The sequence below is a fragment of the Hevea brasiliensis genome, chromosome 4 (genome assembly GCF_030052815.1).
Source record: "Hevea brasiliensis isolate MT/VB/25A 57/8 chromosome 4, ASM3005281v1, whole genome shotgun sequence".
NCBI lineage: Eukaryota > Viridiplantae > Streptophyta > Magnoliopsida > Malpighiales > Euphorbiaceae > Hevea > Hevea brasiliensis.
In genome coordinates, this window is record NC_079496.1 from 19,473,091 (window position 1) to 19,491,213 (window position 18,123).

The 18,123-nt window shown below is 31.4% G+C and overlaps 1 protein-coding gene across 1 annotated transcript; it reads left to right on the forward strand.

Annotated features, from left to right (window-relative positions):
- The first annotated feature begins 1,215 nt into the window (after window positions 1–1,215).
- On the forward strand, window positions 1,216–16,982 carry LOC110671296 (vacuolar protein-sorting-associated protein 33 homolog). The gene is made up of 25 exons (XM_021833716.2): window positions 1,216–1,545; window positions 1,625–1,741; window positions 1,912–1,983; window positions 3,140–3,227; window positions 3,332–3,371; window positions 4,951–5,031; window positions 5,967–6,161; window positions 6,254–6,364; window positions 6,533–6,598; window positions 6,711–6,818; window positions 6,943–6,987; window positions 8,603–8,659; window positions 9,111–9,208; window positions 10,426–10,477; window positions 10,627–10,683; window positions 11,033–11,095; window positions 11,221–11,327; window positions 11,937–12,059; window positions 12,176–12,257; window positions 12,350–12,420; window positions 13,835–13,915; window positions 15,243–15,300; window positions 15,387–15,448; window positions 15,748–15,844; window positions 16,678–16,982. The coding sequence occupies exons 4-25, from the start codon at window positions 3,175–3,177 to the stop codon at window positions 16,765–16,767; spliced, it is 1,797 nt and encodes a 598-aa protein (XP_021689408.2). The 5' UTR covers window positions 1,216–1,545; window positions 1,625–1,741; window positions 1,912–1,983; window positions 3,140–3,174; the 3' UTR covers window positions 16,768–16,982.
- Window positions 16,983–18,123: the final 1,141 nt, after the last annotated feature.

Consider the following 18,123-nt stretch of genomic DNA (forward strand, 5'->3'; position numbering starts at 1 on the left):
GGTTGCTCATAACCCTGCAAAACTTCAATTCAGGAGCCAGCTACCATATAATTGGCTTATAACCACTCCTTTGCCCGTTCCTAAGGCTCTTGTCCCTAATGGATGTAGGTCTTTGTAATGCTTCTTAACAATAATAATAATAATAAAAAAAAATTCGGATTAACCTATATATGGCTCCGAACTTTATGAATTTGAGGGGTCCAAGTGAAATCATTTATTATTGAGTTACTACGTTGTTTTTGCGATCGGTCTAACTTAATTTGGTTTAATAATTAAAGTTATATTATTTATATGATAAATTTAAATTTTTACTCTCTTAATATTTTTTATTAAAAAATTCTTCCTAATTTCCCTACTTCAAAAAAAATTCTTTATGTGATCAAGTTGAATGGTAAAGAACTCCATGTGTAGCAACTGATTTAACCTATAAAGTTTAGGGGCTAAACTATTATATTATACTTAATATTAAATTGAAATTTTGAAATATTAATTATATAATATTATTATTATTATATAAATGCCATTAAAAAAAAATACTAAGATGAAAAACCCATGTTGATATTTATGTTTCATCCCAATGATTTTTAATATGCGCAATCCATACTAAAGTAATATTTAATAAAATGAAAAAAAAGAGAAATAAATGCATTCTACTTGATGTATAGAATAAAATAAAAAAAACATGTATACTTAAAATATATCAAATTAAAATTTATATATCTTTAAATATTTCTAAGTGTATTTTAGGTTTTTTGATTTTAACTCGTTTTATTTATTATTTTATATTTTTAATTAATTTTATTTTTTTATATATATTTTATACATTTCATTGTTAGAAAAAATTCATAAAATTTTGTCCATAATTAATATCACTATATATAAATATTAATTAATATTTATTTTATTAAAAATAAATTCTAACTATATAAAAATTACTGATATATCTTATTAAGTTTTGAATATATATAAATATCAATTGATTTTCTTTTTATTCATAAATTTAGACATATTATTTTTTATTAATTTCATATTAAATAAGCCTTTTTAAACATGGAAAAATTTATTTATTTAAAATTTATTATTAAAATGATAATTAAATTTTATATTTATAATTTATATGTATAATTATTATGATTTATTAAAAATTTATGTGCGTATTTTTTTTTATCTACAAAGAAATCATTAAATAAAATTTAACAAATCACCTAAAAATAGAGTTGGCATAGAAACTCCCGTTTTTTTAAGTACAGTGACTCTAACATTATCCATGACAAACAGAATCTTGTTCCATGTGTATAATTAAAGTGTCCTACAATTGCAGAGAGAAAGATCATTGCTTCCTCTTCCAAAAGCTTCCAAGCCGCCGGAGTCATTGCCGTTCTTCCTTCCTCACTGAGGCATATAAAGCTCCAGGCCAAATCTAAGTCCCTACTTGCCTTCGATCCTCTCGTCGATCAGTGCCTCTGCCTCAGTCCGGTCAGAATCCCCATTTTATTCCTCCATCTTTATCCATTGTAGCGGCCTCATCTGATGATATAAGACCCGGTAACTGATCTCTTTCTGTTTCTCTCAATTTCTTTTGTTTTCGAGTTAATTTTGTAACTGATCGTATTGGGTTTTGCAGTCAAGGTTCAAGACCTTTGTGCATGAGACTAATAAGAGAGATCGTGGGAGTCCAGCTTGTCTCAGTTTGAGACAGAAACTGAGAAACCTGTTAATTCTTGTCCCTTTTATCAAATAAGTAAGTTTATGCCATGTTTAAAGCTCAAATTTGATCTGGGTTTTATGTATTTCATTTGGTAACTGTTCATTTGCTTGTTCATTGTCTTCTGGAGCTTCCTATTTCTCTTCTCAATCTTAACCAGAATGGTTTTAGCTGAATTGTACCTTTGTTGGTATATGCATATTCAGGGTATTATCAGGCCAAGGTTTGGCAGGCAAGGTTACTGGAGACTTTGAGAATTTAGCCGAGTTACCGAACCGGTAATTTCACGTTGCTTTTTCTCTCATTACCATGATGAATTACCATTGATTGAGTATACTGAAGGTTATCCGACTTGCTACCTTTATGCTGATTTTACTGCCCCTTTAGTGATGTTTGTGTAAGTAGGGAAAATGGATATGTGGTTGTAGAGACTGAACTTGTAGGAACTTGTGAGAGTGGCCTCATCCGAGCACAAACCAATTCTGTTCTATTCATTGTTTTTGTGCAGCTGTAATATCCCTTTTAGCATGATGTAATGCAGAAAATGCACTTCCTTCCACCAAAAAATAAAAAGGACAGAAAATGCACTGAATTTTTGTCACTTTTTAATTTATTTTTTAGTTAGTTTTATATCATATGTGAAATGGGAGGTTGTCAAATTCCATTTTCTTAATTCAGTGAGTAGGCATGACTTAGACCGCTTGTTTTGCTTAGGGTATAGGTGCTTCTTTGTCAAGATGATCTCAATTTCATTAGAATTTACCACTGTTGCTTCCTAATAGGTTGTGTTCCAGATGATATGGATTATGAGATGCTCGAGTTTGTAGACTTTTCCACGTGGGAGAGATTTTGTGGATTCCTGTATGTAACGTTTATCTGATTGACAAAAGACTATCTGATGTGATGTCCCCTCTCTGCTCAATCTCTCTTGTTTGGGAATTGAGACATATATTGAAATTTCTAACATGTTCTTTTGGACCTTTAGTGGTACAGATCATCTTGATTTCTAAAGGGCCTTGGCTCTTGAGGGATAGCTTCTTTTCCTTTGTTTTTCAGAAATTTCACTAGCTGATGCCTGATGGCATAGCCAAGAACATCGTTGGCTTAGGGACATTGTTGAACTTTTAAATGGTCGTAAATTGTCTCTTGAGAATTGTCTTTGTAGTTTGTTTAGTGGAAGCTTTTATTTGGTTGTCTCTTGTGGTTTAACTTTTATGCCTCTTTTTCATCCTCTTTCCTTGTGGAGGATCTGTTGTGTTTGCTACCTTATCTGGAAACTATTGAAATGCATTGTGACAGTAGTTGAAGTACCTCCTGAACTTTGATGAGAAGAGTCCAATGATTATTTAGAAATGAAGAGAATCAGTTGGGCTTTGCGTTTATTGTATGCAATTGTGTTTGTTTAGCATTTGTAATGTAGTTTTCATGTTACAGAGGCGAAACTTGGGCTTCACTTTTGTACTTAAAAAATGGCCCAGATTCCAAACTTAGATAATTCTCCTCTGAATCTCAAATCCCTCAGGTGAACACGCCCATTCAATTGCATATAACTAGAACCGTATATATCTTTTTTAAAATAATTTTATATTTTAATTTGGCTTCTTTTTTATGGATTTATGTGTGCAGAGAACTATCTCAAAGAGAACTCATAAACATCCTCAAGAACGTAAGTACATTCATTGTATTTTTTTTTTTCTGAGAACATGGAAAGTAACAGAATGTTTTTTAAATTTTAAGTTGATTGACCTGAAATTTTGAAAATTTACCTCAGCAAGGCCAAGATTTAGTTTAGTGGAAGTGTGGAACATCTATCATACGGTGTTATTAATTTGGGTATTTTACTATTTAGTCTTTGAGGTTTGGTGAAATATGCATGTTAGTTCCTATATTTTTAAATCTCATGATTGCACACTTGGGGTTTGGTTCTGTTCGAATTCCTCTTATTTTGTTGTTAGCCACAATGGAAAAGATAAAAATTTCCTTCCTTAAAAATGACATCTCATTTGAATTGAATGAAATAAAAAACACTCTAAAAGTCAAAATCTCTCTCGTTACCTTCTCCTAGGGTTGTATATTGTTGGAATATCACTTGTGGGAACAAGTCCCACATCAGCAAGTACAAGAAAATTAAAGGGCATATAAGTGTTAGCAAACTGTTATGGAAGTCAATGAAAATGAAAAACAAAAAGTGAAACCTCAAAATTATGGTTTTTCTTTGAAGATTTTAGTTTATGCATTTCAATCAAATTCCTTGCTCTGAGAACTTCTTTTTGTTTTCCAAAAAAATATAAACAACAATGGCTATCTGCAAACAATTCTGAGAAGGAGTCTCACAGACTTTTTCTTCTCTTCTAGAAGACTATTCATATTTTCTTAATGGGTTTAAGTTAAAAGGATAATTATTTTAGTACCTACAGAGCTTGTTAGGCACCTTTGTAAGCTAGAGCTCAAGCCTTGGCCTTTTCGTCCTTGTCTACGACTAGTTACTGAGGTGATCTCCATGTTAGTTGGTAGTCAGTGCCTTTTCTGCTATGGAGTTCTGGTTTCAGTTTTATAAAATTTGCCAAATTAATTAAAACCCGAAGATGGCTTCTTCTTCTTATTGTGTGGGCAATCGCTATAACTCACATATTGTTTCAATCTCTACTGATTCCGTATGGAAATGCTCTGAGTTCTTTATTGCCCAGTAGCATTGATTTAATATATGATAAAAGCAACTTTCCAATCTTACAATCAATCTTCTCAAATACTTCTTTCTGTGATTACAACTCTATTACCCAATCACATTTTCTCACTTTTGTAACTGGAAATTACAGCATGATGAGGTGAAAGGAACAAAACCATGATACTTAATGCTGGCTTAAAGATAGAGAAGATGAAGCAAATTGTACCACTTATAGTATATTTGATAAGAGAAAAAAAAAGGAGATGATGGTTTTAAAAGTTGGTTCTCAGAACTTGACAACATGAAGTAAAAAACCGTTTTTGATTTTAGTAAAATGAAAACAAGAAAACGCACAAGATACTGAATGCGCCCTAAGCTAATTTTGGATGGAGAGACCTTTTAGTAAAGTCAACCAAAACTCAAGATTGTAACCATGAGGTTTTAAAAATACAGGGACTAATCAGTGTATTTCACCAAAACCTTAAGGATTAAATAGCAAAATACCCTATTAACTTCCCCTAAAGTACATTTATGCTGTTGAAAATGTTAAATTAATTTTGATGTGATTGGATTTTAATAGATTCGAGGAAAGAAGTGCTTGGTCATTGATCCAAAGCTTAGTGGCTCCCTTTCTTTGATCATCCAAACATCAGTACTAAGGGTAAATTTCTTTAATTTGTGATGCTTTACTTCTTTTTGCTATCATTTATGTTCAATAGAAAATACTTAAAAAAAAAATGCATCATTACATCTTTTTATTGTAAATTATCATTTAATCCATGAGATTTGACGTAAATAATGACTAGGTCCTTGTACTTTTGAGATCAAATTAGTCTGTCCTTATATTAGATTCTGTTAACACTTCTGTTAGTCAAAGTAGTTAAATGTTCAAAATATTGTGAAATTCACGAATACCCTCTATTAGTAATTTCTTTTGAAAATATTTTCCCTTGAATTTTTTAAAAAAGAATATTTCAAAGAAAACATTATTCTAAAAAATATATATATTTTTATTTTAATAAAAGTTTATTCCTTAAAAATTTCAAAGAAATTAAAAATTTTTAATTCTCTTTTATATATGCATGCCTAATGGTGAAATATTAAACACCACAAAAAATTATTCTTCAAAATAAATTTTTATAAAAAATATTTTTGTTGAAAATAATTTTTTTCAAAAATGGTTTTCTTTTTTTTTTTTTTCATAAAATAAATTTTTTTTGAAAAAAGTTTCTTTGGAAATGCTTTTTCAAAAAAAAAAAAAAGGACTTGTATATTAATTTTGTCGAACTTCAGAGACAAAATGGTAATTTAATTAAGGATAATAATGTTTTTTTCATTTATATTTATGGGAAAAAGTGTACCTTTTTGGATCTAGGGACTAACTCATTAACGGACTCAAAATGCATGGACTGAATCATTCAAGTTTGAGAATACAAGGACTGACTTCTTAATTATGTCAAACTACATGGAATAAATTATATTTCACTTTTGTTTTCAAAAAAAAAAAAAAAGATTCTGATTTGATGAATCTGAACTTATATTGTAGTGCTGATTTCAAGATATTGTTGTCATTAATTAATTTATTTTTTAAAACAGGAACATGGTGCTGAACTGCGGCATCTTTCAGCAGACCCAATTCAAACTGATTGCACCAAAGTGGTCTACCTTGTTCGTTCTCGGTTTAATTTGATGAGATACATTTGCTCACATGTTCATAATGATATATCTAAAGGACTTGAAAGGGAGTATCATATTTATTTTGTACCTCGCCGTGAGGTTGTTTGTGAGAAGGTACAATTTGTTTTGACCACATTGAAATGGTCTTATAAAATAGAAATGCACTTGTCATGTAGATGGCGTGATGAATATTTATGGTTAAGCAGGTGCTTGAGGAGGAGAAAGTTCATCACTTAATGACCATAGGGGAATACCCATTCTACATGGTTCCATTGGATGAGGATGTATTGTCATTTGAACTTGATTTCGCTAACAAAGTATGACAGAGTTTGCAAATTTTATTGAATCTATTATTTTATTGATTATTTTATTTTTTGCTTTATTTTAACAAAGACTATGTTTCTTTCTATGCTTATCCTCCTCCTCCTCATGATCATCCCTATTTATGATCCTTTTTTTTTTTCTTCTTTTTCTGTTGATGGCAGGATTGCCAAGTTGATGGTGATACAAGCTCTCTTTGGTATATTGCTAAGGCCATTCATAAGCTTGAGGTGTGTATAGCTTCATGGATCCAATCTCTTTTACAAAAAATTTTGTTGAGGGCATAAAGTTGTTAGCATGGTTAATATGCTTTTGTATTTATGAAAGAGTTATGCCTTGTAGTCTTCTTTTGGGGTGATACCACATGTGAGGGCCAAAGGCAAAGCATCTGTACGTGTTGCTGACATTCTCAGTCACATGCAAACAGAAGAACCAGTCAACTCTTCTGATGTAATTATTCATCAAAACAACTGTTTAAGCAAATTAACTTTAATAACTGGCTCTTTCTTTTGGTTTGTGTGTATATTTGCAATTGCTTAGTAGCCAACTAATTATTACTTATTTATTACTTCAGATGGGTGGTCCAGAGATAAATACACTCATCCTTCTTGATAGGGAGGTATATTGTCTCTCAAATTGTCCCTTTTTATGTGATTATATGACAAAAATCGCTGGCGCGCACACACACACACACGCTCTTAAAAAAAAAAGAAATTGGTATGGTCACACACACGTAGGTATAAAATATATCAGACATGTATTTGCCTATAAAATTATTCTTTTATGTCATTAATTGTAACGGTGTGATTTATTTGAACAAAATGAGAAATCTAGGGGATGTTCAGTATCATTGTGGTTTACAGATTTCATTTATTTTCTCTTAAAAAGAAAAGAAATTGGTTCGGTCGAGGAGTTGCTGTTTTTATTTTTTAGTGCTTTTGATGAAACCATTTAAAAACACAACTCACTAACCAATAAACAATAAATTCTGGTTTTGTGGTTTTTATTTTCTACTTTCCTTCTTCCTTTTTATCCTAATTCTTTTAACTCTTTCTTCTTTTATTCTCCTTTTCTCTTCCTTATCTTCATTGTATTTTCCTCTCCTAGATTCCTCTTCCTTATCTTCATCATCTTGCCTCCTTAATTATTTTCTTCTCCTGCTCCTGTTCATCATCTCTTATTCCCTTTTCTCTCTACTAAAATCATATCTCATAAAAATTCTGTTAATACCTGAAAACATTGCTCATAAAATTCTTGTGCATGTCTATTTTGCACTGTTTTGTACTTTCTAATTGAAACTTTTGGAGTTTCAAGCTGGTTCATGGTTCATTCAAATGGGTTTTCTCTGTGTTCAAGCAAATGGTTTTTCTCTATGGAAAATTGATTTGAAGTATCAAACTGTGGCCGGTGAAGATCTCCATGTCTAACCCAATGAGCAATGTTGGAAAGTTTTTATTTGTTATTCTTTGTTTGGGAATTGTGGTTCTTTGTGTCAAGAATATTGGGTTTTGTTAATCTGGAAAATGGGGTTTGTTTCTCTGGAAAAGACAACAGTTCTGAGAAAATGATTTATAAAAACCAGAAACAAGTTTCATTTTTTTTTTTAGGAATAAAAACAAAAAAACTACAATGGTACTGAACATCCCCCAAGTTGTTATTATCAGTTGGAAGATGAGTTATTATCAGTTGGAAGATGAGACATTCATTATATCTTCAATGGAGAGAATTGGTTCCAATGATTAAATGTTGGCTTAAGGGGGAAATATTGGAATGCATCATTGTATAATAATCCTAAAGACTGATATAGATTATGAGAAAAAGTTGCCAGATATACACTGATTTTGGGCAGCCTTTAAACTTGTGAGTTGTGATCATGAAAGTTTCATGTAAAGAATGTAAAAATTGTGATCATGATAGTGTTCACGTAGAGAGTATTCAATTTGAGTTTGTGTGCTAACAACTTAATCCAACATGTGGTTGAGTGAATCTTGTTGTGTGAATTGTCATATAGCTCATATTTTACTTAGAAGTTTGCTTTAAGTACGTACAAAGATCAGAAGTTTCCAATAGTCTCATCTGCCTTATAAACAAGCTAGTTTCTTGTTTAGAGAATTTTTGTTGAATGCTTCAAAGATTTATGATGACATTGCTTGTATATATAATTTTGGTATTTAAAATTCACTATTCTTTCTCATCAAAAGGGAAAAGAGAAACTTAGTAATCCTTGGCTGCAGGTGGACATGGTTACTCCTATGTGTTCTCAATTAACTTATGAAGGACTACTGGATGAGGTAATCTGACACAAAATTGATTTACTTTTGTTAAAGAAAGTTACATTATTGCATGATAGGACATGAAATGAGATTTCAGGACAGGTGTAGTCATCCCCTGTTATTTGACGATAAAGTTGGAATATTAGGTTGCATGTTAAACAATTGTCCCCCTGGTCATCTGTGTTCCATTTTGAATGGCTTAATAGAAATCAAGTTTACTAATTGCTAATTTTGTTTATTAAATCTGATTAGCTGTTAGTATTACATCTTTATGTAGATACTCTTAACTTGATTTGTAAGAGTATTGAACCTCCTATAGCATGAGGATTGGGGATTTTTAGTTTCTGTCATTTGGAAGCCGAATCTTTAAGCGTTACATTTATGTTCCATCCTGAACGAATGCAAATCATGATACTTGTTTCTAGTTAACCAGATTTGTTATAAGCAATCTCTAACAGATCCACTGCAGTTTTTGCATATCCATAATGGTTCTGTGGAGCTTGATGCATCTATAATGGGCGCTCAACAACAAGAGGGAAAAAAGATGAAAGTTCCACTTAATTCAAGGTAGAATGAAGTATCTGGCTGAAATATTTTGTGCAATAATATTCATTTCCTTATTTGCTTTTCCTCTCCAATGGATCCCTATGTATTCTTAGATTTGTGTAGATGGCTATGGCTGCTAGATACAACTCTACTTGAAATGGGTCCTAACATGTGTGATATTGCTTATTATTTCTTTTAGCTTATCAGGAAAAAAATATTTCTTATTGAACAAGAAAGGGACATTTTTTTGTTCTTTTGATAATTGTACTTTATACTATTATGTTGATTGTAGGAGTGATATTTATACTTATTTATTTGCACTATCTGGAAAAAGTATGTGTCTAGATGGCTGCAAATGTCTTGACTCTCTGGTGTTTCTTAATTTTTCATTAACACTAAGCATTGCTAGAAGTTTAATGGAGGTGAAAGGAAGAGAATGGAGGAGAATTTGCTTTCTCTTGTTTGGCTTCTAAATTTTTGTAGTAGGGAAAGGGGAAAGGTTCCCTTAATCCCTTTTTGTAAAATGAAATCTATTGTGCCTCAGTTTTAGATTGGAGTGTAAAATTTCTCCTTATAGGAGGGAAAGAATGGATAAGATTAGAAATGACCACATCCGCCAAAGAGTACATGGAAATGTGATAAATTAGTGGTAGGAGGAGTGAGGAGAAAAAAGGGGAGACCTAAAATGACATGAAAGGAAGTAGTATTAAAAGATTTACATTTTCTGAATATTGATGCCTAACTGGTCTCAAATAGAGCTGAATGGTGAAAAATGATCCATATAACCGAGCCAGCTAGTTTGAGATTAAAACTTTGTTGTTGTTGTTGTTCTGTTGGGAGGGGAATAATTTTTTTCTTTTGTGCTTTTTACTCTTATCTTCTCATAGACAATCTAAAACTAAATTAAATGAAAACAATTTTTTAGGCTTTTTAGAATTTTCTTTCCCTCCCACCCATTCAAACAAAATAAAAACTGTCCATTATCTTCCCCTTGTTGCCTTTTAATTCCAAACACAATTAGGTAAGGTTTTCCTCCTCCCATCCCAGACCCTTCCCTCCCTGTAGAAGAAGTAAAGAACCATCCCTTCCCCTTCCCCTTCCCCTTCCCCTTCCCCTTATAGCCAATAGCCATGCATAATATAAGTGTCTGGCCATCTCCCATGCTCTCTATCACTGTATCACATATTTTTTCCCATCTATCTTGGCATATTAATCTAATGCATATGGCTTATTTTCAGTGACAAATTGTTCAAGGAGACTAGGGATCTCAATTTTGAAGTTGTTGTCCAGGTTGATCTTTTTTATTTCATATTATTTTTGGAAGTTTATTTGATTGCCTCCCCCTCTCTCCCAAGCCTTAATCAGTTTGTTTTCTCTAAATTTGAGATCACTCCCTTGGAGTTCTATTGCCTTAGTTGTCATCTGCAGTATGATTGCAGGTTCTACGACAAAAAGCAACATCTATGAAGCAGGACTACACAGAGATGACAACTACTGTATGTACATTGTTTAGCATCTAAATACTCTTGTGTACACATCTTTCATACTTAATTGTTATTAACTCAAGTAGTTGCAACTGCACAAGTCAAAGAATATTGTAGCCAATATTATTTATACCAGCAATTCAGTTGATGCATGTGAGCCTAATAAATATAACCACTATTAGTTAGAGATGATTACATAGTCTTATCTTTATTATTGATGCCTTGTCAAAACTCCAACTGTTATAGTGCACATCCACTCTTGTGAGAATTGCTGTGATAATTTTTTTTTATTGCTTTTCTTTTGGATTAGTGGAATGGTTTTATGTGCAATTTCTAACTGGGTGCCATGTAAAACTTACAGAACCAGACAGTTTCTGAGTTGAAGGATTTTGTTAAAAAGCTCAACTCATTGCCAGAAATGACTGTAACCCTCTCTCTCTCTCTCTCTCTCTCTCTCTCTCTCTCTCTCTCTCTCTCTCTGCCTGCCACGAAATCTGTCAATGCAGTTATGATGAATGCTAGATTTTAATTTGTTGCTAATTGTTTCAGAGGCATATAAATCTTGCTCAGCATCTGTCAATGTTCACATCAAAGCAGTCTTTCCTTGCACGACTTGACATGGAGCATACTATTGTTGAGGCTCAGAGCTATGACATGTAAGTTGATCTGAGAACTTTACAGTCTTAAGGGATAGAATGTTTCTCTCTTGTATTATATCTGCATAGCGTAAACAGGACAATAGGTCAACACTATTGCTATTATGCTGTGTTATTTTGTAATCAACAAGATGCAGTATGTTAAAACTCCAGGCTGATTACTAAAGGCCATGGTCTTAGGTGCAACACTAATGCTATTATGCTGTGTTATTAATAATCAACATTTTGAAGTATGTTAAAAATCCAGGCTGATTACTGAAGGCCATGGTCTTATTTAACAAGTTTGGTTTCCATGGAACAGGCTTTTTTCTTTCGCTGCTCTGATAGTGCTTTTCTGTACCCTAGATTAAAAAAAAAAAAAAAAATTCATGCTTGTCTGAATTGCGTTATTAGGTCAAATATTTTATATGTTTGTTCGTTATTCCTTAGGTCAAAACATTTGGACTTGTGAGATTGTAATTTTTTCATATATGTTTTATTTTTAACTTGGTATTAAAACTACTTAGCCTTTCAGTTTAGCAATTTATCGATATGTCATGCCTTCTCACTTTTGATAAAATGTTTCTAAACATTTGGATTTCTTGACTGAAGAAGCTCCTATATGTGCAGATGCTTTGAGTACATTGAAGAATTGATCCATAAGCAAGAACCTCTTGTCAGTGTTCTGCGGTTTCTCATATTGCTTTCTGTTACAAATTCTGGGTTGCCCAAGAAGCATTTTGACTATTTGAGGCAAGCATAGGATCCACATTATTCCAAAGTTGTTGGGTTCTGGATTTATATAATGCTTTTGTCCATTTCAGTATACTGGATCATGTTTATTTGATATTTCTGTAATCCTGGTTTAGGAGGGAGCTACTCCACAGCTATGGATTTGAGCACATGGCAACTTTGAATAATTTAGAAAAGGCTGGATTACTTAAAAAGCAGGTTTAGTATTAGTTGGTTAAGCGTTTCTTTCATTTGCATACATAATTGAGTTAAAGTGAATGAATCTGTTGCACATCACCTGAACCTTGCAGGAAACAAAAAGCAACTGGCTGACAGTCAAGCGTGCTCTACAACTTGTGATTGAAGATACTGACACTGCCAAGTATTATAACTCTCAATCATCTAATATGTTTATTTTAATGAGTTCATGTTTAGAACTTTAGAATATTTGTTAAGTTTGCTTCTTCACTTCTGCTTTTTATGGCTTGCATAAGCTAATGGGCCTCACTGCTTAACTGCCAAGTGCCGACTGAGGACATTACAGATAACTCATGCTGTGGCAGGTGCACTTGCACAAATAAGGGGTCAATTGACCCCTCTTTTTTTCTCAAATTACTCCTATGTGCATATATATATTTATTTAAATTGACCCCTCAGATTTAATTATTGAACCTTCTTTTTTAATGACAAATGCATTTTTGGTGAAGTCAATTGACACTCTTTTTATATATAAAAAAATCTTAACCATAGAAAATTTTTTATATGTTGACTGTAGAAAATATTTTTTCAAGCCCTCTTTTTTTAGTGACATGCATTTTTATAAATGAGAAGTCAATTGACACTCTTTTTATTGAAAAAAAAAAAAAATTAATCACAATAATTTTTTATATGTTGACCCCGGAAATTTTTTTTTACTGGATCTGCCACTACTCATGTGCTGGATGGCAACAAAGTATGATAGTCTTCTGTTTATGAAGTTGGAAGTTGCTGAAAATTAGGCAAAAATTTCTGTTTAGGGATTATCTTTGAAATCTTTTTCAGTGTGAGAAATCTTAACTATGCTTTCAGTGCATTTTATCTATTTTATTAATTATTACCTGATGAGGAAAATTTCTGAAACATGTAACTATTTCCTAAAAAAAATAATTCAGAAAATTGTTTTGAAAATGAATTAGAATGTATTGTGATTTTCAAAGGAAGAAACAACTAAAATAAGATAATAAAATTGTAATGTATATTTCAGGGTCAGAAAGAAATGAGATTTTGTTAATCTTGATTTTTCTCCTATAATGTGTTCAGGTACAAGCCATCTATTTTTATTGTTCAACTCCTTAATAATATTTATAAAACCAAAAATTCTGCTCTCCCATTATATATTTTCCCTCTCTCTCTCTCTTTTCTTTTCCCGTAATATTCCATGTTAATTGATTGTAATATACAATCCAGAGTTCCAAACCATTTAATGTGGCTATGAAACGCCCTTTTTAAGCCCGTTTTATATGTCATGTATGTCAGGTGATTGTTCTCTTTTTTTTTTTTTTTTTTTTTTTACTTGCCACTTTCCCAACCATAACAAAGAACACCTTTTCTCTCTCTAGTTTCCTTTTTATTTTTTTTTTAGCTTCTGAATGCATGTGCAATATTTTGCAAATGGAGTAAGTTCAACTGTTTGATATCTTAGCTTGGGAAATGGGATACATGTAGTTCTCAAGCACAGTTATAAAATCATAACATGGTGCCTATTAAATTCTTATTGGTTTTCCTCCTAACTTTTGAAGTGATTTCGTATGCAACAGCCCAAATGACATTTCCTATGTCTTTTCTGGATATGCACCACTAAGTATTCGTCTTGTTCAGCATGCTGTTCGTTCTGGATGGTGAGGTCAATTCTATACATCTGTTTTTGGCTTTTGCATGCCATTTAATTGCTTGTTTAGTAAAAGTATTAAAATAGGATTCCACTCTCTCTCTCTCTCTCTCTCTCTCTCTCTCTATATATATATATATATATATATATGTAAACCCTGAAATTTTAGGGAGTTGGAATTAAAGCATGATTGATGGAGACCAATCCATTAAGCATAATTATCTAGTGCAGAGTGATGAATGATGAATCATACTAGTAGTTTTTAGATGTAATGTTCTATTCAATTGGCTTGGTTTTCTTAGGTTACATAAATCTGAATTACTACATTTCAGATAGTTTATGAAATAAGAGAGTTTGTTGTTGCACACTTGCATTTTTTTCTCCATTATGATATTAATCCAGTTTTTATACTTGTGAAGATATGACCCTGATCATATTGTTTGATTTGGTTATGAGAATTGTAGTTATTTAACTTTGTTAGCCAATTATCTTGCCATGTTCTCTTTTATGTATTCATATATTTTTGAATTTTGCCAATGTAGCAGCTAGGTCTTGTGACTTACCATGAAAGCAATGCTTTCTAATTTAATGACTTAGGAATATAAGGTATAATTGACTGAAATATTCATTCACTTTTTTGATATATACAAAATAAAAACTCAAAATTATAATTACTTGGCACATCTCAATTCTTTGAGCGCCAATCTATATCAAATACTTGGTGTTCTTAACCTCCTCTCTGTCATTCTGCATCTGTTTAGGGCCCAAATAAATAGTAAGAGAAACAAAATTGAGTGTGGTGGTTTGTGCTATTTAATATTTATTGTATCAGCTTGTAGATCATTATTGGATACATACAACGATTGTTGTACTATTTTAACTATGTGGCCTAATCACATGCATTATTTCATTTTCCCCTTTGGGTGTATTTGGTAGAAGGTTAAAAAAATCAAGGGTTAAATGTTATCCTTGTAAGTTTTAACCTTTAAGGAGGGTAATTATTAACCTAGGCTCTCCAAGGTTAACATTTAACCTACAAAGAAGGCATAAATATTAATGAGGTGAAAAGTTAACGAATTTTTTTTTAAGCATCCAAACAACATTAATGATGGTTGAATGTTACAAGGGCAATAATTACCCTTTGTTAACCTCATAGCAGACATCCCCTTAGTATAAACTCTTGTTGGGTTCAGGATTGCTGATGCATGGGTTTGTCCTTGCAATTTTTTTAAAACTTATTTAGATGAAGTTATTGTCATGTCTACAATATATTTGTGACTTTATAAGTGTCCTTATCTCTTTCATATGTGATGAATTGAGTCAATTGACCCTTACAGGCGTCCCATGGAAGAAATTTTGAAGTTGTTGCCTGGACCACACTCAGAAACAAAGAGAGTCTGTTTACTTACTCTTCTGGCTTCTCATTTCTGTCTTTATATTTTGATAACTGGCAGTATTAATACCTTGTACTACTTTTTCAGGTTGGATTCTCAAGCAGTCCATCTTTTGACACATTGCACAGGTCTTCAGAAGCTGCAGACAGGTATATCTAAATTCCTTCTGTGTTCTTTTGTTCTGCTTAAGCTACATTTCTAGTTTGTGGATATTGCCATTTTTTTGTTGGGTATCATTATCAAAATTCCCCATAAATGCAGAAATATCCATGTCCCATGACTGGCAAGAACTATTGATAATGGTTATAGAACCATGAAATCCTTGTTCATGGAACTGAGTGTCAATCCTCTATTCATTGTTGTTATACAAACTCATTTCCAACTTGTGTCATGCAACATTTGGATCTTCATTTATTTTTCCGTGTTATAACACTATTAAACATCCCAGATTAGTAGCTGACGGAAGACGCTCCCTTGTACTTGTTGTATTTATTGGAGGGGTTACATTTGCAGAAATTTCTGCTCTCCGATTTCTTAGTGCTCAGGTATGTCAAATAGTTTGGCAGTTTATGAATCTATAATCTGTTTCTGTTTGGAACTTCCAAATGAAACTTGGTTAATAAAGGACTGCACCAGCTGGCCAAATTAAGAAATCCTGAATCTTTGTACTCGTATTTTCATAACAAAATAACAGCCAGATTGCATTTCCATAAATAAATAACAACCAGTTCTGTGGATTTCTATTCATTGAAAACATTTTGTTGGGGATGGGGTGGTTGATGGCTGTGGTTCATTGGAGCAGAATGTTGACTTTATCAATTTTCATGGGTTGTATACTCCTGGACACTTGTGGTAGATGCTTTCTATGTTTGCTTTATTTTTTTCCCCCTCTTATCCTTTTTGTTCTCATTGTTTAAATTTCCTTAGGATAAAGGCTTAGTTGAGTTGAGTTGAGTTGTTTGAATTTCCTTCTGTCTTGAAACTATTAAAAGGTTTACTCCAAATGTTAAATTTGGAAGATATAAAAGAAATTTGTTTAATTAAAAAATTATAAATGTGAATTTGGCTTTTTTCAAGTAAAAAATTATAAAATTTAATGTAATATCAAAATCAAGCACATCATTTGAATCTACATCCGTCCAAATAAAGCTGATTATATTTTAGAACATTCTGATGCATTTAGGACAATTCATTAACATTCATTTATTTTCTTTTTACATGTGGAAAACAATCTCAATATTCATTGTAATATTTGCTTATTACTTCCATGAAATTCAGGTTGCTTAAGCACCTCTTGTATTGCTTTCTACGCGTTAACTTTTCTTTACAGTTTTTACATTGCTTGACTTGATTTATCATATAACCATCTGTCTTGCAGGAAGGGATGGCATATGATATGATTATTGGAACAACAAATATTGTCAATGGCAATACCTTGGCAGAGGCATATGTAGAGCATTTGGTTTGATTATTTGATTTTAAATTGCTTTCCAATTTCATACTTTGAAGTGAAAATTGATTTGTGACCTACAGAACTGGGAAATGAGACTTGTTAAAATTCATGCGGGAGATTTTGAAATTCGATTATTTTGTGGTGAAACAATTTGCCCCCTTCATAGAGTTTCCTAGTGAGCTCAATGGAACCAAGAGTTTTTATAAATCAGATGGGTTTGATTGGAACAAGTATTGTACTTGGTTTTTATTTGCAAATAATCTTCTACAGAGATGTTAAATTGAAGATGTAGTGCAAGTAAAGCAGGCTCATAATGTAATCTTTGTTTTATGCCTCTGGGATTTTTTTTGCCTAAAATCTGATCTATTATGGCTCTATTCGGTCTGTGTTTTTAAAACTGGACTTGCCATTGAATCAATTTGCTGATCGGTTTGCCGGTTAGATTTATTCAATGGGTTTGATTTTATAAAAATAAATTTCAAAGTTAATTTTGACGATATTCTTATAAAAGACAACCAAGTCATCCGGAAATTATATATATATATATATATATATATATATATATATATATATATATATTATCAAATACAAAAATATTATATTATTATATGTTTATATAGAGATATTCAAAAAAATATATATATATTTGAAAATTTAATTTGATTTGGAGGGTATATAATTATTCAAAATTTTAATATAAATTTAAATTGTGTTTAATGTAAGTAATTAATAAAACTTTAAAATATAACTTTGAAAAAATAAAAATAAAAAATAAACTAAATTAAATTATATTATTCAAATAAAAAAATAAAACTATTAATTTAACAAATATTTATCAACAAGGCAAAAATAGATATTTATCAATAAGATAAAAATATTTTAAAAAAATTTAACTATTTTAAAAAAATTTTAATTTTTAATTTTAACAGTTCACCCAATAAATTTTCCAAATCACCACAATTAAATTTAAAAAATAATGTAAATTTAAAAAAAAAAAAAATACTCCATATTCCCTCTCTCTCTTTTTTTCTCATTTGACATCTCCAATTGTCTTTTTTTTTTTTTTTTCCCCCTCCATTTATCTCTCCTTATTGTTTTTTTAACTCCAATTTGTCAACTTTACCTCAAATTTAATAAATTCAGTAAAGAAATCAAAATCAACGATACATATAACCAAAATTAAGCAACCAAAATCCAACTTAAATCAACAAGCTAATCTACAAGAAATAAAAAAAAAAAAAAATCAACAAAACTAGCAATCAACTGTGTGGAATGAGTGTTAGGAGAGGGAAACTCAAAATCATTAGGAAATAAAAAGCCAAAACAAATAAGATATATTAAAATATATTTAAAAATAAATTTTATATTTAA